Genomic DNA, 23,544 nt, shown 5'->3' with positions numbered 1-23,544 from the left:
ACTTCTAAATATAAATCATCAGGGGAAGTTTGGTATAAAATATTTAATACCCCAAATTAAAAGCAGGCATCCAATGTCAGTAACTTCTCAATGCCAAGAAGAGCATTTTGATCATGACAGCCAACTTTATACAATTAAAAAAAAAAAAATCTTGAATACATCCAACAATGTCATAACAAAATTCAGGATTGTGTAGAATTTTGACACATCTCCATACAAGTTTACATGGTTAAAAATTTTTGCTTGATTTTTTCTCAACTGTAGAGGGCATCCTACCCTTATTTACACTGGTTCAACAAGGACTGTGAAGAAAAAAAACCCCAAAACACACACACAGCATCTGAATGGCTATAAACTAGAATAAAAATGTTTTGATGATGAGCTTACAAAGTAGTGCACACAGGTTTTCATTTAAAAAAGGAAAATACAAATTACTTTACCCACACACATGCATACAAAATCTGAATAAAATCTTTGGATTGGTTATTGCATTTAATTGTATTGAATTCCTACAAATCTATGGAGTCACCAAAGGAGGTTTTAAATCATTTAAAAGGAAAATGAAACCCAAAATCTAATACCCCATAATATCATTAATAAATACAGGAAAATCAAAATGAATTCACTTATACCCCAATCGGATTTCCCAGTATGGAGTGCTACCTCTTTAAAGCTGGGATTCTTCAATTTAAAGTCTCTGGATAAAGGTCCCCATTTTCGCAGGGTTTGTTCAAAATTTTGACGTCAGCGACGAACTATATCTCTAAGTAGATATCTATGTTTGCCTATTAAAGATTCTAATTTATCAATAAATCAAATATGCACATAAAACTCATAAACATATTATTCAATTTTTTACAGACAATATATCATAGTTTGAAAATCTGATTGGAAAAGTTTTAATGATAAATTTAACACCCATACTACGATTTCCAATGCGGCAATTCATGTAGCTCATTAGAAAAATTGGAAAATGTAGATAAGGGTGTAAAATTCATCAGATCATATTCTTGAGCTATAATATAATATCAAGCATTTGAAACGATATTTTTATGAGTTTTCTGTGTATATAACCGGTGTGTTGGCTCAGTTGGTAGAGTGTCTGTCTCACAACCGGGAGGTTGGGGATTCAAATCCTGGCTGCGTCAGACCAAAAGACGTCAAAAGATGGGAGCTGTTACCCTACTTGGCATTCAACAATTCAAGGGATAGAGAAAACTATAGTATATTATTAAACAAATTTTGAATAATGTATTCATGAATTTTAGAGCTTCGTCAATCTGGCACTGCACAGTGGCTGCCTGGCCCATGATTAATTTGGCAAAACAAATTTTTTGAGGATTTCTGTTCTGATTACTGTTTCGAACAATAAAAATATGGATTTTCAATTTGAGTTATTATTGGCAAATTAAATTCTAAAATTGGCTAATGTATTATAGATGTAGTTTGTCGCTGACGTCACCATTTTAAACTAACCCCACGAAAAGTTATGGCAATCTCCATCCAGAGACTTTGAACCTGAGGAAGCCCAACTTTGAAGAGGTGGTACTCCATACTAGGAAAGTGTGGTATTACATTTTGGGCTCCATTTCCTTTAATTTTTATAAGTTGGATTTTGCATGAAAATAAATGAATCACCTCAATGAAAATGTTTGACGAAAAAAATAAAATAGCTTATATGAATTTTAAAGTTTAACGGAAAAAAAAAACAGAAAAAAAAATCTGTGATGTCACTTCCACGCGGCTTTTTTTTGTCCTTTATAGAATATATTTTATCCATTATCATGTTTCCCCTGAAAATTCTTAATGAACTCGTGCCAGTGTATACCTTAATTTTTTTTTTCATGTCACACAAACATAAAATCATCTACCCATGAACCATGACAATTGTAATTCATGTAATTTATGATTCACAGACTATGAAAGAGTAGCAGCTGCTCTTCCATGGTTTCACAAGGTTTCATCTTATAAACTTCATTATTGGATTGTTATTTTTGCATCCTCATTGTCTCTCGTCATTTTTGGCTCTTATCAAAACCGATTTGTTATCAAGGTAAACCTCCCTTTCATTAACATGAACACAAAGAGCTATGTGGAATTTCAAAATATTTTACTAAATGTGAATATATAAAATTTCAATAAAATTATGGTGATGAAAGAACTTTGCAGTTTACAAGTTTGTCAGCTACTACATGTAATGCAATAACGTATGGAATGAAAGTAGTAAATCAACTGACCCTCCATGTTCAAAGAATGAATGTATGCATTCCTTGCTGGACCTATCCCAGACCTTGACTGTCTTATCGTCACTACAGGATACTATCAGCCGTCCATCGGGTGACCACTTGGCACATCTCACCCAGTTACTGTGCTGGGTCAGGGAAAACTGGAACCTCTGCCTGTGAACTGTCCACACCTGCAATGCACACAATGTTAGTTGTAAGTAGGGATAGTGCTAACACCTTATTTGGTCTGAATCAAGAGGACACATGGGTGACAATTTCGTCCAGCATACTTTTGACTAGAAACTCCCTGCCTCAACTCTATCCCTGACTGTAGGCCCATTGTTGTAACAACTTCTGTCTACAGTATGCACAAATAGTGTATAAATTGTATTAAAAAAATAAAAAAATTGACTTTGAATAAAAAAGTTTGTAAAATCAAGCATCTATGACTTTTGTAATTTACATTGTGAATTTACAGATTAATCATTGCATTCAAGCATCACTTTCCCACATGTTAAATTCCACAATTCTGTAATTTCTTTTTATTTTTGATCTTCAGTTTGGTGGTTTCAAATATTTGTGTATTTCCATTTTAGATGGCTTTGAAGTCATCCTCCTAGCTACAAGCCTAAATATTTGCTTTGCAATTGCTGTCAAGTAAGACTGTACCTTAACTGTCTTGTCATCTGATGCAGTAAGAAGATGCTGACCATCACTAGAGAACTGGACGCTACGAATTGTAGCTGTATGAGCTTTATACACAGTAGATTCTCCTTTCCTGAATTAACAAGAAGTAATTTATCAAATACTGGGTAAGGACAAATAATCAATTTAATATGATGGAAGGCAGAGGTGTGATTTAGCAGACCTTTTAAGTTTAACCACCTGAAATCCCTAATGTACGCGGAACTTGTGAATCAACCAGTGTGCAGACGTAGATTCAAAATAGACACCTGGATGAAGAAAAGAATCAGTCTAGGTACAAGCCAAGCACGAGTTCTAACTTGCTGGCAATAATAAAGATGGGACCTTTAGAACACAAGCAACATTCAGTCTGTAGGCTGCATATTCATACAATTTTTTTTTTCTATAATGGAAGGGTTTGCCACTGCATAGTAAGTCACGATGATTTGAATCAATCACATCTCTTGAAAAAGTTTGGTTTGTTAGTGTAAAGCTTTCATATGATTGTAAAACAAGATGCATCTATGTGAGTAAAGGAAAAGGAAACAGTGTAACTTACACACTAGGGATCCAAAGTCTTACTGTTTTGTCCCTTGATGAGGATGCTACAAGATGTCCAGATGGGGAGAAATTGACCGAGAGAACAGCATCCTTGTGGCCAACAAACCTGAAAGCCCTCATCTGTGCCTTGAAGTTCCATACCATAAGACAAGAGTCCATTCCGCCAGAGGCTATAATTATGGGGGAAATGGATGGTATTAGTCTGGTCCTATTTTGACTTCATCATGAATCTAATTCCTTGACTAAACTTGAGATAGCATAATCAGTGTCTGTTTGTTTTACAAAGGCCTCTATTGAGGATAACAACCTGACCAAACAGTTAAATAATACATGAATTTGATAATTTAGGACTTTTTAGAAGGCTATCAAAATTTCGTCACAAGAATAACTATTCTACTAGGAAGCACTTCCTGCAAGAAACAGGTTTGGTAAGATTTAGGAGAAAACTCCGTACATGTAGTTGGCGGGAACTATGACTGGCTTGTCAATGAGTTCTAGAAACAAGCTTTTAACAATTTTCTAGCCCTTTACTGACCATTTTATTTCAATGAATATGCATCAAAATAAATAAAACTTTTGGTAGCACGTTTAACCATGGCTACTTCTAGCCAAGGTTGAATAACATGTATGGCTTTGATTGTGTTCGCATCAGTGTGAGTGCTATAATCAAAACCAAATGCAAATACTAGCATAGCAAGGCTAGCCAAAATTTTAAAGGGGAAGTTTACCATGAAGAAAATTTTCTTGTAAAAATACCAGAAAAAAATAATACAAAAACATTGAAAAAGGTTTCACGAAAATCCATCAAAGATCATGATCATGACTGATGTGCATAAGAATGTGAGATTCTGACAATATCTAAAATTGACAATAAAATAAATTCATACCAAGCTGCTTCATGTTTGGATTGAAATCCACACTTGTTATGGTATCTCTGTGGCCTTTGTAGTTTCTCTCCAAGGTGGGATCCTCCTGAAAAATATATACACTTAGCACATTATTGTCACATACATGTAACATGCATTCTGAATTGCAAAACGTGAAATGCCTCTGGCAATCTTGCCTGCATTATGCAATTCAATATGACAGCAGTCCTGACTTTGAAAACAACTAAGGTGACTAATTTCTCACAAAAAAGTAAACCATTCATCTGATAATAAAATACAAAGTTTGTTGACCCCAATTTCCTCAAATGACCTTTGAGTCTCTGACGTTCGAATAAGGTGGTGTCAGACCGCCTCAAAGTTCTTCAGTTCCAGGTATTTTCTGATCAGAAAATACCAGGTAATATTGGCAATGTGAAAGCAAATTACGCGTAATATCCCCGAAAGAAAATACCCACTAAATAGTAGGTACATGGCAAAATAACGAGAACTTTCGCGGGGATATTTCCAAGGTCGCAGGTATTTTGGAAATGTGAAAGCAATTTACGGGAACTTTTAGCCAAGCGTGTAGTTGGGCGCGTGCGCCGTGGGTGGCTGCTGAGCTAGTGGTTTTGAATCTCGCGCCTTGCCTGCTTATCAGATCATACTGCGCATGCTCCTAACTTCAGGAATTTATCCCGAAGGGTATGTTTTGGGGCGGTGTGAATGCAAGAATAATTAATGGGTATTTTTTAGCCTAAAAAAGTTCTCGTAATTTAACGGGAATTCTTATGATCGAGGCGGTTTGAAACCACCTATTGTGACCTAAAATATCACTCATCTATTAGCCAATACTTGATAATGATTAGTAAATTCCCTGCACTGCGATAGGGACTCACAATTTAAAAGAATATTATCTTGAAAGTTGAAAATTCAAAATCATAATCTTGGTTTAAATTTCAACGATACTACAACGTGGTCAAAGTTCATTTACCCTTAATGATTTTTGACCTAGATAATGTGAACTGAAATCATGCAAGACGCTCAGTGATACTTGATAAGATGTACCCTTACCAAGGGAAAAAAATTTTATGAGATTTTTGGCGCACTTACTCATAAGAATATAAGGAACATTATCAAATGGAACTTTACCTGGAATAAAAATAAATTAATGCTTAATCTCAAATTAAATTTGAGGTGCGCAGATTTGGCCCCCTTCATAAAATTACTTCGTGTTTGTGTGGCGCAGCTGTGCTTGAATGGTAGGGGGTCCTAAAGCTACGCACCACTCATTCAATTTTTCTAAAGAGGCTGCAATAAATCACTAAATGCAGAGAAAATCTGCAACTGTTTGGAAGTTTGGAGTTATGTTCACTTTAATTTCATTTTCCTTTAATAATATGAACTTATTTTAGAAACTGGGGCACAGGAAATTCTATCAATTTTTTTCTTTGCATGATAAATCGAGTGCGTAGAATTAGGACCCCTTCTCGGGCGGCAAAATCAAGAGGCAAGGCTCGACATTAGCGGTAGCCCGAGCCAGCAGAAATTTTCCCTCAGTCCTCAGGCAACCATTATTGAAAAATGCTAAGTTTTGGTGGCCCAAATCGGGCAACCAATAATTTTTTAAAGTAGCGCAATTTTCCCCCTGATTTTGCATGCATTTATCAACTTTCTACAATTCAAATTGCAAGCCAGTTCGTCATGCGACTTATTCTTTGATCTTCAAAGTACACACAAATACAAACACACACAAAGTTTGCATAGTCATGACAGTACGTACCGCTATAGCACTGCTATCAGCCGGTCGGCATGAGCTTAACCCTATCCAGGCCGCGCGTTTCCGTTTTACACCCTGGCGAAGGCATTTTCCGGAAAAATAGCCACAAAGCGACTAGTGAAGAGTCTACGTCTACGTTTGTTTACATAATCAGCTGGGCGCGCGATCCAAAAGTCCGCACCGAAGATATCCGCAGAACATACGTGCAAATGCAGCTGAGCAGACCAAAAGCTTCAGTCTCTGTATTTTGGTTGTTCCGCTGAACTATATACGATGGCTTCATGATTTTTTTTACTTTATCGCACATGATCGTTTATATGAATGAAAACGAATAATAGCTAAAATATTGAAAAATAAAACACATAATTACTTTTTTTCATATTATATCTATCCTTATATCTATCATATCTGTCTATCCACTATCTATGTTATAAATCAATCTATGGTACTACATGATATATCTATCTGTTAATTTGTCTATCTACTCTGTCTCTCTCATTCTCTATCTACCTATCTATCTGTCTATCTATCTATCCATCTAACATCTATCTCTCAAATTCTCTATCTATCAATCTGTCTCTCTTTTATTTCTCTCTATCCATCTGTTAATCTACTCATGTGCAATATCAACACTGCTTCGACTTCCTTCGGGAGTCTATTTCCTCAGCTCTACTTTTCCCTTTTTTGTGCTCGATTTGATTCAATTACTACTTTATTTACTTGTTACCATTGTTAAATATCTTGTATTGCATAATGAATTTTTTTCTTCTGAAGGTTGCCTCCTATTCTCTTTCAAATTCCACCTCTTGCTTTCCCTTCTCTTTGTCTTATCCCAATTTCTTTCCCTTTTCTCACCTCTTTCTTCTTAATCTTTCATTCCGCTTTTTTCTTCTTTGGTGACACTTTACTTTTGACCTTTTGTATTTATTTATGATACATTTCTTTTTTATCTGTATGAATTTGTATTGTATTTGATATTTATTTATAATGTTTACTTTATATTTTGTTATGATTCTATTTGTATGTAAACATTCACTTATTTCAGTCTTTGACTGCTTGTGATTGTATTTTGATAGTTTTTATTGCAATAAAATCCAATACATATATATATATACATCTCAAATTCTCTCTATCTATCCATCTGTCTGTCTTTTTCTCTCTCTCTCTGTTTCTCTCTATCCGTCTATCTATCTCTCGAATTCTCTCTATCCATCTGTCTGTCTGTCTCTCAAATTCTGTCTCTCTATCTATCTATCCATCTGTCTGTCTTTTTTTCTCTATCCGTCTATGTATCTATCTCTCAAATTATATATCTATCTATGTAACTACAGTATCTATCTATTAATCTTCTCTTTCTCTCTCTCTCTATCTATCCATCTGTCTTTCTCTAGTTCTCTCTCTCTCTCTATCAATCTATCTATCTATCTTCTATCTATCTATCTATCTATATGTAACTGCAGTATCCATCGATCTGTTAATTTGTCGCTCTTCTCTGTCTCTCTCTTCCCCTCTCTCTATCTATCTATCCATCTTTCTGTCTTTCTCTATCTATCTTCTATCTATTTATTTATCTATCTCTCAAATTCTATCTCTATCTATCTATGTAACTACAGTATCTATCTATCTGTTAATCTTCTCTGTCTCTCTCATTCTTTATCTATCTAACATCTATCTATCTCTCTCTATCTCTCTCCCTCCCTCTATCTATCTATCTATCTATCTATCTATCTATCTATCTATCTATCTATCTATCTATCTATCTATCTATCTATCTATCTATCTATCTATCTATCTATCTATCTATCTATCTATCTATCTATCTATCTATCTATCTATCTATCTATCTATCTATCTATCTATCTATCTATCTATCTATCCATCTGTCTTGTTTTCTCTCTTTCTCTCTTTCTCTTTTTCCGTCCATATAATCTATCTATCTATAACATCTCTCCCTCTCTCAAGTTCTCTCCCCCATCTATCTTTCTATCTATCTTCTATCTATATTTATCTATCTATGTAATTACAGTATCTATCTATCTGTTAATTTGTAAAAGACATAAAATGGTGAATGTTAAATCTTCTCTGTCTCTCTCATTCTTTATCTATCTATCCATCTAACATCTACCTATCTCTCAAATTCTCTATCTCTCTCTCTCTCCCTCTCTCTATCTATCTATCCATCTGTCTGTCTTTTTTTATTTCTCTCTATCTATCTTCTCTGTCTCTCTCATTCTTTATCTATCTATCTATCTATCTATCTATCTATCTATCTATCTATCTATCTATTTATCTATCTATCTATATATCTATTTAACATCTATCTATCTTTCAAATTCTATATCTCTCTCTCCCCTCTCTCTATCTATCTATCCATCTTTCTGTCTTTCTCTCTCTATCTATCTTCTATCTATTTATTTATCTATCTCTCAAATTCTATCTCTATCTATCTATGTAACTACAGTATCTATTTATCTGTTAATTTGTCTATCTTCTCTGTCTCTCTCATTCTTTATCTACTATCTAACATCTATCTATCTCTCAGATTCTCTATCTCTCTCTCTTTCTCTCTCTATCTATCCATCTGTCTGTCTTTTTTTCTCTCTCTCTATTTTTCTTTATCCGTCCATATATCTATCTATCTATCTATCTATCTATCTATCTATCTATCTATCTATCTATCTATCTATCTATCTATCTATAACATCTCTCCATCTCTCAAGTTCTCTCCCCCATCTATCTATCTATCTATCTATCTATCCATCTCTCTGTCTTTCTCTCTCTCTCTCTACTTCTATCTATCTATTTATCTATCTATCTATCTATCTATTTATCAGTCTTCTATATCTATCTTTCGGCATCTAAGTGTATCAATCCATCAAACTTCAATTTTCTTTCTATTATATGTATCTGTTTATTTTTATTTTGTCTGTCATTCTATTCATTTAGTTAATAATTTATATTTAGAAAAAAAAAAATTTTCATAACTATTCATAAAAAAAACGTAACTGCAAAAGCATGTTCGGATTTCACTCATATGACTGCTCTCTGTACATGAAGTGCCGAGGAACTTTATGCTCTGATCAGTAACTGTGCAGATTGCATGCGGTGGTGTGAGACTCGCCTCTCTCGCACGCTGCAACCAGCGACGTGTGTAGACTCTTCACTAGTCGCTTTGTGGCTATTTTTGCGGAAAATGCCTTCGCCAGGGTGTAAAACGGAAACGCGCATCCAGGCCGGAGGGCCTCAGAGGCCCCCCCTCAATGATTCGCGCAATATTTTTGCAGCGCGAAATTTTTTGACCGCGCCGCTCGCTGACTTTATACTTTCAAGTCTTGCGCAACTTTTGAGACCAATTTTGCGTCACCCGGGTACGTGGTTCCGAAATTATGCAACATTATGTAAGTGCATGTCAGACCAAAAATTGCTCAAAAACGTGATTTGGTGTACAAAGTCAATGCAAATTGTGTTTTCAAAGAAAAATCATAAATGTATGATTATTTTTAGTTATGCTGGTCTAAATGTATTTATTTTAAGCTTTTTATGATCTCAGAAGAGTCCCCAACAAATTTAACTGAAAAATCAATGAAAAACAAAAGGTCGAAAAAACAAGGAAATACATAAGAAATTGCAAAAAACAATTTAAAGGAGAATGAAACTCTTGGAGCAAGTTAGCTTTTGTGAAAGCAGAAAAATCAAAGAATAAGATCAACAAAAGTTTGAGTAAAATAGGACTAGCAATAGAAGAGATATGAGCATTTGAATGTCGAGATCACTAATGCTATGGAGATCCTCCCATTGGCAATGCGACCAAGATCTATGATGTCACAGATGAACAACTCTCCCCTTTTGGACACTGAAAATATACCCCAAAATATCTCTTTTTGCTCATTCTAATCATATGACAAACGATTCATCAATGATATAATGTTGTGAAACCTCTGTACTTGTCCTCTCATAAAGAGAACACCTCACCTTGTGATAGACTCTATAAAAGTGAGAATATAAGTGAAATAAGTACTAAAGTAATGAGGGAGTTGTACGTGTGTGACATCACAGATCTTGGTCGCATTGCCAATGGGAGGATCTACATGGCATTAGTGATCTCAATATTCAAATGCTCATAACTTTCTTATCATTCATTCAATCTTCATCAAACTTTCAACAATATGTTTCTTTGATTTTTCTCTTTGATATGAATTCAGCTAGTTTCATGGGTTTCATTCTCCTTTAATATTTAAGAAAATGATTTGATATCGCAATTTTGTACATGTGTAAACTTGCTAAGGACACCACAAAGAGTTTCTATACCAAAAATTAGAACATTTGGAGCTTTATTTAGGGAGTTAGAGGAAAAAGTATGATTTCGCATACTAATTACGCATACATTAGCATAACACTTAATAGCAATTCGTATGAAATAAACTACTATACAATTTTGTTGATTATCTCCCAGGCAACACGCATGCCAATTTTCGGCGCGATCGCGCGGTCAACGGCTGAGATCTCAAGGGGGGGGGGGGGGCCTTAGAGGCCCCCCCCCTGGCCATATGAACTCCCAAAATAGAAAATACCCCGGCCTAGATAGGGTTAAAGCCATTGCAGCTAGCAGCTTACAGACTCAGGGAGCTGCGATACAAAATGTTGCAAAAAATCTTCCACAGAACTTTGAAAATCTAAGTCAAAGTCACATTTTACACCAATGAAATGCCCTTTTACAGTCTATACGTTATGCAACGCACGCGTCTGTAACGTTGGCGAAGAACGATAGGAAACAAGATGGCGGCGTAAACATCGGGCAAGTCTCTTCCGTCTTTTCACAATATTTTTCTCATTTTTTTGATGAATTCTTGTTTAAAATAACAATGAGAGCGTAGATATGTCGGAAATGAAGTTTTATCCCATGTACATGATTTAGGGCTAGATCTTTTAGAAGGAAAGTAGAAATCTCGGGGGTGAAAGTTTCAGGTTTTGGGGTCCTTCGTGTAGGTGAATGAGAAGACCCACCCACGGGTACATTACCGCCACCGTGCACAGGATAACCACTGGCACGGCACTTGCAATAAGTTTATTCCTCTTTTGTAAAAATTAGAAATAGATACCTATTTAAAATGAGATAAGCTTTGGATATGAAACTTACCAAACGATACACCCACGGCTACATCTCAGCCGCCGACTACAGAATAATTGAAGGCACGGCGCATTTAACAAATAACGTTACTTTATGAAAAATTTATACGAGGACTTACAGAATGAAGTCCTCCTACGAAACTTACCAAACGATGTGAAGTCAATTCCTCATAATTTGATGAATATCCCTTAAAATGCGTCATTTAAGCGTTGATTTTTCTTCTCGTTGACAAAATACGAAAGCCACCTTTCTAGCTCTCAAATTTTTCGTCTAATGAGCAAAAGAGGGCGCACGATTTATCTTCATATCAAAGACACTACAATTGAAAGACTAGACACAAAAATTATCTTACACGTAAATCGATGCAAAGCGTTACGCGAAGTCGGCAAAGTTTTCAATCTTTTTACTGTAAAGACTTTGGTGGAACGTTAATTGACAAACGAACGGTAGCACTTGCGTGGCTTCGTTCAAGGTACATAGAATTTTCTATATTTTTTGTTTAATTTGTCATCGTTTTGAATATTTTCCAAAAAGTATTATCGTCAGCAAAAATAATAAAAAAGTATGTTTTTTAAGTTATTGCATTTATTGGGGTCTCTATTTCATCAAACAATTATTGGAATTGCGCATAAAATGAATCATGAATATATTTTTAAAAATACCACCAAGCTGAATTAAGGTTGTGAACTGTATTAGCGCCACGAACGACCTTCCTTTTATTTCCGTGAAAGAGACGTGCGAAGCCACTTTCCAGGCGCAGGTAAGCGATTTTGCTCTTTTTTGTGTCCTTTTTAAATTAAAAAAATATGTTAAAAATTGAAAATGGAACGCTTTCTACCAGAAAAATCCATGGTGAGTAGCGGAATGGGTTTCGGCTAACATCATTCACGTTATGAAGCGATGTTAACGACAACTCTAAAATCCACTACAAAAACACGTTGGTTGTGCGAGGTTCGTATAGCATATACTAACCTCGCAATAGTGTGAGTGGAAACGATATGAAGCCAATTTCATTTCCTCTCTGTCTTTCTGGTACTTTATATCGATGATTTTTCTTGATGTCGAAGCAGGCATGGAGCTAATTCGCTGGTTTTCTCTATACACCCAGAGAGGGCGCGCGCGAGTGTCTTGGCTGAGATTTGGAGGTAGGTAAGCGTTTAAAATCCCTTTTTATAAATACGTTCGAGCACATTTTTAGAATTAAATTAAATGATAAGATGTAGATGAATAAATTTAGTATATTGTGAAGATTTTGGCGTGTTTCATTCTCTCAGTCTCACATTCGTGTGATGAATGAAAACGTCAAAACAAAATTCATTATGAAATGACATGCGTTGTGTGAGGTTAGTACAACTAACCTCGCATGCTTGTGTGAGTGAGGAAGACCTGGCTTCATTGAGAGTAAGCCTACGTTAGTAAATGATTTTTACCCTCTACTACTCTAGAAGCTAGGCGCGCTAGGTTGGATTTATTCAATCCAACACACAAGCCTGCCAACAGGCAACACAATTGTTTATGCATGGGTCTGGTCTTACTTTCCATGCAATGACAAATGGCAGGTGGCCTAGTAGAGGTCTATAGATCTACATTAATAATAATAATATATTGTAACAATCATTAAGAAACATGCAAAAATTCCTTACCAAAACGCTAGCCATGATGTTGCCCTAAATATCAAACACACAAAGGGTCCAATAGATAGAAAACTGATGCTGGCCTTGTACTGCTAATCGCGAATTGACGACTTGAGTCTCGGCGCGCGTCTCGATATCTCCCGTTTTTCAAATTCCCTCCTCCACGCATGCGCGCAATAGGTGAGCCAGCTCCAAGTCCAAGATGGATGCGCCCTTGGACGGCCGACAGTGATTATTGTCTATTGACTTTTACGACTCTAATTTACAAGAAATTAGTAATTACAGCCATCGTACGCCACATATCCTATCGTAAGTATGCAGTAGCACTGGATTCAGATGCTCCGCAGGGGTCTGGTCCCGTGATGGGCACTGAGGCCGCGCCGGGGGCTGGGGCAATATTTGTGAGCGAGCGCGAGCTACCGCCGGTACCGGTACCTGCGCCCCCGCCCTTCCCCGCCCGAAGCAATTCGGCGGAGCTCGCGCTTGGCCTCGGCGGTATTTTTAAATGCAGCAGTTTTTTCGCACCGTCCGATGACAAGTCTCTCAGACTCAGCTCAGTCACATTCCGCATGTTTCGAGGTCAATATTATACAGATATTGCCTACCTAGAGTTTGAATATAACATTTCCTCTCCCCGACGGAGTTATATTTTTCCCAAGGGATTATATTTTGTGCCCGAAGCGCGCAGCGCTGAGGGAAAATATTCTCCCGAGGGAAAAATATAGCTTCGGAGGGGAGTTGAAATGTTATTTATTACAACGATAGACCAGGCAATATCTGTTATATTATATAGTCTATGTGGATTCGCCATCAGAGATTGCCTTCATCAACCGGCTCCAACCCGAAATTCTTGCTATACAGCTCTGTTTCGTCTACGTCATAATAGAAAAAAAATTGGAATGTACATCAAGCGCGTTCTTCATGCAATCGACGCGTTAACACTAGCGCGTACATCAAATAAACTTCCTGATTACGCAACTTGTAAGCAGCAAGTGACGTCACCTTAGTGAATATAACGCCGTAATTGACAATACAACGCAGTTATATTCACTGAGGTGACGTCAAAACCTAGAATATAACAAATGCGATCCTCGCAGCCATGGTCACGTGATGGCGTATTGACCTATCACTGATTCGAATCTACATAACCTATGTAATATACCGTTATACCCGATGCTTTTTCAAATATCGCGATATTTGGAAAAGCGGTGGGCATCAGCTATCAGGCCTTCAGGGCATGGTTTATTGTCTTATCAATCATGCTCATTCATTGACCTCGAGTCGAAATGCGACTGAGATTGAGACTGAGAGACTCGCTTTATCAATATCATTTAAGTATGGGACAAAAAAAATGAAAATCATCAAATATCAATAAATTTGGTATCATTTGAAAGCTCTTGAAAAGACCTTTCAAATGATACCAGGAACTCTAATTTTCATCAAGAAATTAAAGTTATTCCAGTTTAAGTCTCATATTCATCCAAATTTGTGGTTATTACTCTTACTCTTATTCTTAATGTAAAGTCAATGGAATACAAAACCGATTTTTGTTACCATTTTGAACCCAAGTCAGGGCGCGATAAACCCGCTTGCCCGGGGCAAGTGAAAGTGACGTGTGGGCAAGCATTTCTCAATTGCCCGATCGGGCAAGTTGTGGTTTTGGAAATAGAATATCAGTAGACCCTCTAAATTTTAATATCTTTTAGTTAATCACAACTATCTCTCAGATTATGTCAAACTAGTAAAACAAACGGTGGAAACTGATGTAAAATCAGCGCCAATTACCAATAATTTATCGCCAGGTACCTCGTTCGAAAAACCGTGCCATGGCATCTTACGTTCTATGTGTGCAATGACTGCGCATGCGCTACTTGAGCAATTTGCCGATACAAAAACCATCAAAAGTGGCTAAAATTTCACATTTTGCAAAAATTCGAAATAAACGTAATGACTCAAGCCTACGTTGCGGAATATATACTTTCAAATGTGTGTTCTTTTGTACTGTACATGATTCTCAATTGTTATTTTGTATCATTGTATGACCTTTAAAAATAAGAGTAGTGCCGTCATGATAAGAAAAAAATATAAAACAAATAGGGCAAGCAGTTTTTTCTATCGAAATTTTTTTTTGTAGAGGCCTGCCCAAGTCTTCAACATGCTCTAACTTCTTTGTTTTTGAGCCCTTTGAAGTAATTTAGGTATCAATGGAAAGGTGAAAGAAAGCTCAATTGATGTGTAATCATATCCCTTTGTAATTTTTCTTCTTAATATGTGTAAAATAACTTCTTCTAATTTTGATTAATTATGCAAATTACGCAAAATAACAATTACTCGCCTGTTTTTTTGCCAAATGAAGGTGATCATGATAGATAATTTATATAATTTAGTTGTCATCAAAACAGCATCATGTAGATAATTTCCTAAATATTGTTTTTGTAATTTTTAATGTATTTCTTTTGTTTTTCTGATATAAATTACAAGCTCTTTTTCAACTTTAGTATTGTATACATGTATGTACGGGGTCTTTTTTTACATATGAAAATTATCATTCCTTTTGTACTTTGTATAACCAAATAAAAATACAAATGTGCTATTTTCTGATGTATTTGATTGTTTCACCCTGTAGATACCACATGAGTACTCATGAGGATGATATTAAAGATCAAAGGTCTTCTAGAGATCGAATTATCTTGCATATTTCATTGATTGCCAAATCATGCAATAGCCTACTCTGGGTTAGTGAAACACCTTATCTTTTATAGACAAACTCAAAACCAAATTCTGTAATGTTAATCATTAATGTTTTTTTAGTATGAATATTACTTTAGACGAGACAAACTATATGATTTTGGACAATAATAATGATGGATCGGATGTTTTTGTCCCCATGACAACATTTTTTTTAGAAGTCAAAACGATATTTTCATGTTCATTAGATCGATATTGCAAGATTTGGAGCATTTTGGTCTGGTGGATTAGTCCAGCTGGATTTTAACACAGAAAGTCACTCATGGGTTCCAATCCCAACCATGGCATGATTTCTTTCAGCAATAAATTGATCCACATTGTGCTGCACTCAACTCAGGCAAGGTAAATGGGTACCCAATAAGATTAATTCCTTGAATGCATTGAGTGCTGTTGAAAAAGTTTTAACTTGAGTTACAGCCACATAATAATTTTTGTGCTTTGTATCCTTTGGCAAAAAACCCCAAACGTTATAGAGGTATATATCCAGTTATTTTTATTAAATATCCTGCCATCTCCCGTATCTGGCATTTTAAAAGCTTCTGTATTAATAACTCTATCTCATTTTGTCCTTACATTTATTTTCTTTTCTTACCTTAGGGAAGCAACACTGGTCCTCCAATGAAGAGTCGGAGGAACCAAGACAAATTCACAGATCTATGAATGTTGTTACTTGTGATTGGTGCAAGTTACAGTCAGCAAAATGAATCATATCAAATTTGAAAAGGCCAGAGCTGATGACGTAGATATGGAGACTAGTAGGGCTCAAGTTTTAAACATTTCCAGAGAAGATTCGGACAAGAAGACCCATTTTAAGGTTTGTTAAAGATTAGATTATCAGGGAAGTAGGTGTTGTAGTTTACTGCTTTTGTGATAGCTGGTGGTTATTGAAATATGATCTCAGAGAGGTCCTTGATCTGCATACAATGTTAAGATGTCATTAAGCCAAACCAAAATGTTATTGGTAAACGGAATTGTACCAAAATGATTTAGTTGTTCATAGTAAATACTGTATGTCTGCAGCATGAAATTTATGTCCGAATTGATGATGGAAATGGGTACCACAATTAAATCTTGTAAAATAGTTCCGATACTTGAGCTACAATCTCAGCCATTTCCCATGATTATTTTATTGTAAGGATATTTCATGTGCAGTGATTTTTTCTTTTTTTGGTATCATCCTTCCTCATTTATTTGAAAACATTGGGGAAAAAATTTACGTTTACACTTCCAGCCAGGACAGTTCTTCCAAACTTTATTAATTTAGTCCAGCTAATGCAATGTATTACTTATAACACAAGTAAAAACTACATATGAAAACAAATGAATCTGTGATCCCTATAAGCAAGCAGTTTTCCATAGATCCTGACATTTGAAGGGGATATTTTGCTTTACTCTTCCCAATTCATTTATGTTTACATTCTGTTTGTTCATCTTTAATTAGGGTAGCTTAAAAAAGCATGACTAATACGCATGTTTCACACATCTCATATGAAAACATATGTATCTGGCCAAACTCCAGGGTTGGCACACACAAAAAAGTTTTGAGACATGTTTTAAATGTATCTTAAGATGATTCAAAACTATTTCAAAATGATGAAACATTTAAGATCCTTTTTTTATGATTACCTCTTCTCTAGGTCATCCATTATGTGATGGAAGCAGGAATCAAATTACACTTAGAATCAGTGACATTGGCATCTGCATGCTGCATATACCATCGATTCTTTGCAGAGTGTGAGCTTAGCAATTATGATCCGTATTTGATAGGGGCAACTGCTATCTACCTGGCTACCAAAGTTGAAGAGCAGCATGTGAAACTTCGAGACATCATTAATGTGTGCTACAGGTATAATACAGACTTAAAAGACAAATGAAGAGTAGAGCTCTCCAGTATTATGTACAGGCATGAAACAAAATATCTGGAGTATGAAGGCAATGAATATGTCACACCGGTATTTTGGTAAAGCTCCTTTGAGGTTGTTCTTTGATTTAACCCTATCTAGGCGGGGGGGGGGGGGGGGGGCCTCAACGAATTGCGCAATATTTTTGCCCCATGATTTTTTTTTTACTGTGCTGCTCGCTGACTTTTTACTTTCAAGTCTTGCGCAACTTTTGAGACCAATTTTGCGTCACCGGGGTACGTGGTTCCGAAATTACGCAACATTATGTAAGTGCATGTCAGACCAAAAATTACTCAAAAACATGATTTTGTGTACAAAGTCAATGCAAATTGTGTTTTCAAACAAAAATCATAGAAGTATGATTATTTTTAGTTTTGCTGGTCTAAATTTATTTTATTTTATGCTTTTTATGATCTCAGAAGAGTCACCAACAAATTTCATTGAAAAAACAATGAAAAACAAAGGTATAAAAACAAAGAAATACGTAAGAAATTGCAAAAAAACAATATAAATACATAAGAAAATGATTTTATATCACAATTTTGTTCATGTACACTTGCTAAGAACACCACAAAGAGTTTCTATACCGAAAATTAGAACATTTGGAGTTTATTTAGGGAGATAGAGGAAAAAGTATGATTTTGCATACTAATTACGCATAAATTAGCATTAAATTAGCATAATCACTTAATAGCAATTCGCATGAAATAAATTACTACACAATTTTGTAGATTATGTCCCAGACAACCCGCGTGCCAATTTTCGGCGCGATTGACGGCCGGCCATATGAACTCCCAAAATACCCCGGCCTAGATAGGATTAAATTATTGATTATTGAAAAGAAATGTTGATATTTTTTGGCAAAAAAACCACTTTGAGCTTCCATGACTCCTCACGCAAGCTCATGAAGTAGTAGTTTTCAGTGACCAATCATACAAGAAACGACCGGGAATTACAGGCTTGCGCCTTCATCCCGTACCAGATGATGATGATGATGAATTAGTATTACCGTATTGAAATACTAAAAGTAGAAGAGAGACAGGAACTTAGGATAAATTCCACCTCGATGTCAAGTTGGTTTTAAGAAAAGCAGAAAAATGAGAAAAACATACTGATGACATTCATCAAAGTCTGTCATCAGAGTTATGGATACCATAATTGGCAATTTTTAATGGTTCAAGATGATCATAGAAAAATGTATGTTACTGATTATTGAATGCATCCTTTTGGAAGCATTTTCAATTCTCAGGAAGACTCTTCATGAATTTTATATTTTACAGTATACAACCCAGTAGCAGCTTGCATGTAATGTCAAAAAAATATCAACTCAGTACTCATAATTCTATGAAAGATGATAATGTGATATTAATTGTACTTTGGATGTTTTATTAGATAATGAGAAAAGGTCATTCATTGGTGAATCTCTTTGTATCTTTTTGCTACATACTTTCAGGATTCTACATAAGGAAGAAACACCCTTGGAAGTGGGCAAACAATACTGGGAACTCAGAGACAGTGTAGTCAACTGTGAACTACTCTTAATCCGTATGCTCAAGTATAACCCAAAGGTATTTAGCATCGAAATGAAAATGTGTTGCCATAGTGACAACCTATATTCACATATCAGAAATTATATCTTATATATCTTCGGTGTCATTCACTTCCAGTGATTTTTGTTGTAAATAAATACTCCTATGTAGACTTCAGACATTTTTATCATTGAAGGGCTTATAAAATGATTAAAATATTTGACCAAGTCTGATCCCCCATCTAAGAATGTAAATAAAAAATAATAAATTAAATAAGCACTGGAATTCTGGATTAAAAATGTAGTTCTTTCACTGGAGTTCTTGGATATGAGGACATTGTATTTACAAGCAGAAACACTGTATCTCAGGGGATAACAGCCTCCATTCGACATTGTTTATTGGCTTATTTACTACCAATAATACCAGAAGTTCCTATCTCAATGAATGGAGAGAGGCGTATTTGATAATACACCATCTGTGTGACAGTTTGTTACAAGAGTTGAAAAATACCAAACTATCTTTTTCTAGATCGGTGACCTACCCCACAAGTACCTTGTACATTACCTGAAGTCCCTTTCAAACTGGATGGACAGAAGTGTTTGGGATCATACACCAGTCTGTCGGACAGCCTGGGCCATGCTGAGGGATAGCTATCACAGTGACATCTGCCTTCATACCAAACCTCAACACATGGCTGTAGCTGTAATCTACTTTTCTTTACAATGTTATGGTCTGGAGGTGCCACTCAATGATGAGGCAGTCAATCCATGGTGGAAGGTAAATACTATTCTCTTGATGAATTCTGTAAAAGTCAAACCTAGCTCAAAACCTGCAGTGCATTTGTCAAAATGAATATTGAGACTTTATACAGTATTTAAAAAAAAACATAAAGCTTTTGCTTCAAAATGAAGTACAATTTGTTTGAATTTGCAGAGAAGCCTGCCTATCAACTTATTGTGGGATTCGAGCTAGGTGGTCAAAAGTAGATATCTTGAAGGAAAGCACTACCATTTGTGGAATTACCAAAAATGTTGCAATCGTGTTCACCACGGATACTACACTTCATACAGTGATCAGTCTGTATTGTAAATTATCTAATTACTCTCTTTCAGACATAAAGCAATTTGTTGATCATGTTATGTTAAGATGATCACATTGTACCACATTACAGTGATCACATGGTATTTAAACAGAAAACGATTGTTAAAGAAATCCTTGTACATAAAAAAAAATTATGTTAAAGCCTTTCTTTAGCTTTGGTAAGCGGTCAGTAATGGGAACTATGCTACAATATCATCAAATATTACAATATTTCAAAAAAGTATTAGTCATTGAATGCATTTTTACCCATTAGAATTTACATATGGCATTTCCTGGGTGTTAGGATTTTAATTAATTTTTAGTGCCCTTTCTTGGTAATGTTTTTATTTTTGTTGAAAATAGCAGTTCAAGTACTTGCTTTACCTATTTATTAATTGGATATTAGAAATTAAATTCTTACATAAAATCAGTAAATTTATCCAGCAAAACACATTTTTAGTTGATATCTTTCTCACCACAACCGTCTTAGGGTACATCATGCATTTAATATCTAGAAATGAAATGGAATAGTGGACTGCACTTTTGAGAGATTTACCAAAAACAAAAATAAAAAAAGTTATTTGTAATTTTACAGATATGGACAAAAGTTAGATGCACATCAATTACAGTTTTAGGGCCTTATACTTTTACAAATATTGTTCTCTGTATTTTGTCCTATACATTAGGACCCTTGATTTAGAATATGCTAGGAAAGTTGTCCTCATTATTTACTAATGGCCTTATTCAATTGGTGGAGGGAAAATATAATTCATTTTGAAATGTTTATGATTTTATAGATCCATTGAATGAAATATCTTGGTATGACAGTGGCCTAAATCAAATTTGTACATCCTGTGCTAATCAAAGTTCTATTTCAACCCTTTATGTAGGCCTTCTCCGATGACATTAATGAGGAAAGTATCCAAAGGATCATCACTGAACTCATTGAACTGTATGAACTGGATGATAAAAGGTGACCTCTATCATTGAACTCATTGAACTGGATGATAAAAGGTGACCTCTGTTGTTGAACTCATTGAACTGGATGATGAAAGGTGACCTCTATCACTGAACTCATTGAACTGGATGGTAAAAAGTGACCTCTATCACTGAACTCATTGAACTGGATGATGAAAGGTGACCTCTATCACTGAACCCCTTGAACTGTACAAACTAGATCATAAAAAGTGACATCAAACACTTATCTCATTTATGAACTGACCAGTATGAGTTGGATGACAAAGATATCCTCATTTTCATTAACGACTCAGACCAGAGCCAAAAGTGAAGAAGCTACTTTGTACAACAATATTAGTTTTATGCATCTTCAGCACTTGAAAGCTGAGTATTGTGTTTGAGATAAACTCCAATTAATGGGTTTTGACAAGAGGTTTTTATTGAGCTTTATCACTGTCTGAAGTAAATGATGTCACCCTGTGTTAGGAGGATTGTGATTCCATAGGTTTTTACATAGATAATTTTTTTTTTTATATCCAGATTATGAATTCAATATTATTTTTTAAACTTGCAGAGGAAAATGGCATTGGCAATTATTCATATCTGAAATAGATGGAAACCAATAGCTCTTCACTTTTTTTTAATTTTTATATCATTGTTTGGTCTGAATTGCTTTGTCAGGAAATGTTGTTACACATAATCTGAATGGAGATATAATTGGAAAGCTGCACCATATGAGCCAGAAATGAAATATGGCAAAAACTAATCCAAAGCTGTAGATTTCATCAATTCAAGCTTGCAGGAAAAGATGGTTATGTATCATAACAATCTGGATGAAAAATCATCCAGTTTTTGTCTCGCCTGCATAGCAGAGTGAGACTATAGGTGCCACTTTTTCAACTGCAGCGGTGGCATCAACACCAGATCTTAACCGAAGGTAATGTTTTTGAAATGTCATCATTACTTAAAAAGTGTATGGGCCTAGTTCATGAAATTGACATAATGGTTATCAAGTATTACTGAGCATCCTGCCAGAGTTTGATGTCACATGACCAAGGTCAAAGGTCATTTAGAGGTCATTGAACTTAGATCATGTTGGGGGAATCAACATCAAAATCTTAACCGAAGGTTAAGTTTTTGAAATGTCATCATAACTTAGGAAGTATATGGGCCTAGTTTATGAAACTTGGACATAAAGTAATCAAGTATTACTAAACACCCTGCCTGAGTTTTAAGTCACATGACCAAGGTCCAAGGCCATTTAGGGTCAACAAACTTTGGCCATGTTTGGGGTATTTGTTGATTTACATCATAACTTGAAAGTTCATGGATCTGGTTCATGAAACTTGGACTAAGAGTAATTAAGTATCACTGAACATCCTTTGGGAGTTTCAGGTCACATGACCAAGGTCAAAGGTCTCTAGGGTCAATGAACTTAGATCATGTTGGGGTATTTGTTGAATTGCCATCATAACTTTGAAAGTTTATAGATCTAGTTAATGAAACTTGGATTTAAGAGCAATCAAGTATCAGCAAACATCCTGTGCAAGTTTCAGGTCACATGACCAAGGTAAAAGGTCATTTAGGGTCAACAAACTTTGGCCAGGCATGTTGGAGGTATTTACTGAATTGCCATTATATATTGTAACTTTTAATGTTTATAGATCTAGTTCATGAAACTTAGACATTAGAATAATCTAGTATCATCGAACATCCTGCTCGAGATTCAGGTCACATGACCAAGGTCAAATGTCATCTAGGGTCAATGAACGTAGTATTTGATTATCATATGATTTTTTTTTATTAACTATTAATAGTTGTTTTTCAAAGTCAACACTGCTGCTCTATTGAATGGCGTAATGCAGGCGAGACTGCCAGATGCGCTCTATTTGTTCTGTGTACTAACCTATGGAATCTCAATGCTTCTAACACAACATGACGTCACGGTCTGGAGGCCGGTGAAAAGCACAAGAAACCCTATTTTCGAAGCCCAATAATTGGAGCTACCTTTGAGGAAAATACTTTGCTTGGCAAGCGGTGGAAATGCTTAAAGCTTGCATTTCAGTGTAAGTAGTTTATAAGCTTTCGATTGGTGCATACCAACACCTGTTATCTTTCTACACCAGTACATAAAGAACAGAATCTGGAGCGACTTTCATCCATCCAAAATGTAACATCAGATATGTTTACTAAAGATTACCCATGAAAAACATTGATGCATCCCTGCATACTCCATATATTGGTTTAATTTTGGCATACAACAAGGGATACTTAATCCTGTGAGCAGTTGAGCGCCATCAACTGGTCAAGTTTCCACTGTTCACCTGAACATATTTCATTTAAAAAAAATTACTCTGGCTGTAATACAGCTTTGATGTAAATCCATTCTCCACTTGAATAAATCTGTATGTGTTGCAACTTGGTGTGTTGCACAGAAGTTGTAAATAGAATGGA

At 35.5% G+C, this 23,544-nt stretch overlaps 2 protein-coding genes across 2 annotated transcripts in view; one reads left to right on the top strand and one right to left on the bottom strand.

Annotated features, from left to right (window-relative positions):
- LOC129257285 (POC1 centriolar protein homolog A-like) overlaps positions 1 to 13,046 on the bottom strand; it is a 27,572-nt gene extending 14,526 nt beyond the window's left edge. The window contains exons 1-5 of the mRNA XM_064097007.1: positions 12,885 to 13,046; positions 4,358 to 4,442; positions 3,469 to 3,640; positions 2,895 to 3,003; positions 2,238 to 2,416 (exon numbers count right to left, since the gene is read on the bottom strand). Of these exons, the coding sequence (XP_063953077.1) occupies positions 2,238 to 2,416; positions 2,895 to 3,003; positions 3,469 to 3,640; positions 4,358 to 4,442; positions 12,885 to 12,899 (560 nt within the window). The 5' untranslated portion in view covers positions 12,900 to 13,046. The remainder of the gene's footprint in view (positions 1 to 2,237; positions 2,417 to 2,894; positions 3,004 to 3,468; positions 3,641 to 4,357; positions 4,443 to 12,884) is intronic.
- Positions 12,964 to 23,544, top strand: LOC129257288 (cyclin-Q-like). The gene is made up of 6 exons (XM_064097008.1): positions 12,964 to 13,184; positions 16,221 to 16,437; positions 17,261 to 17,469; positions 18,978 to 19,092; positions 19,582 to 19,830; positions 21,024 to 23,544. Exons 2-6 carry the CDS (start codon positions 16,324 to 16,326, stop codon positions 21,108 to 21,110), a joined length of 774 nt encoding a protein of 257 aa, XP_063953078.1. The 5' UTR covers positions 12,964 to 13,184; positions 16,221 to 16,323; the 3' UTR covers positions 21,111 to 23,544.

The sequence above is a fragment of the Lytechinus pictus genome, chromosome 3 (assembly GCF_037042905.1).
Source record: "Lytechinus pictus isolate F3 Inbred chromosome 3, Lp3.0, whole genome shotgun sequence".
NCBI classification, from domain to species: Eukaryota; Metazoa; Echinodermata; class Echinoidea; order Temnopleuroida; family Toxopneustidae; genus Lytechinus; species Lytechinus pictus.
This window is presented reverse-complemented; position numbering and strand designations above follow the sequence as displayed.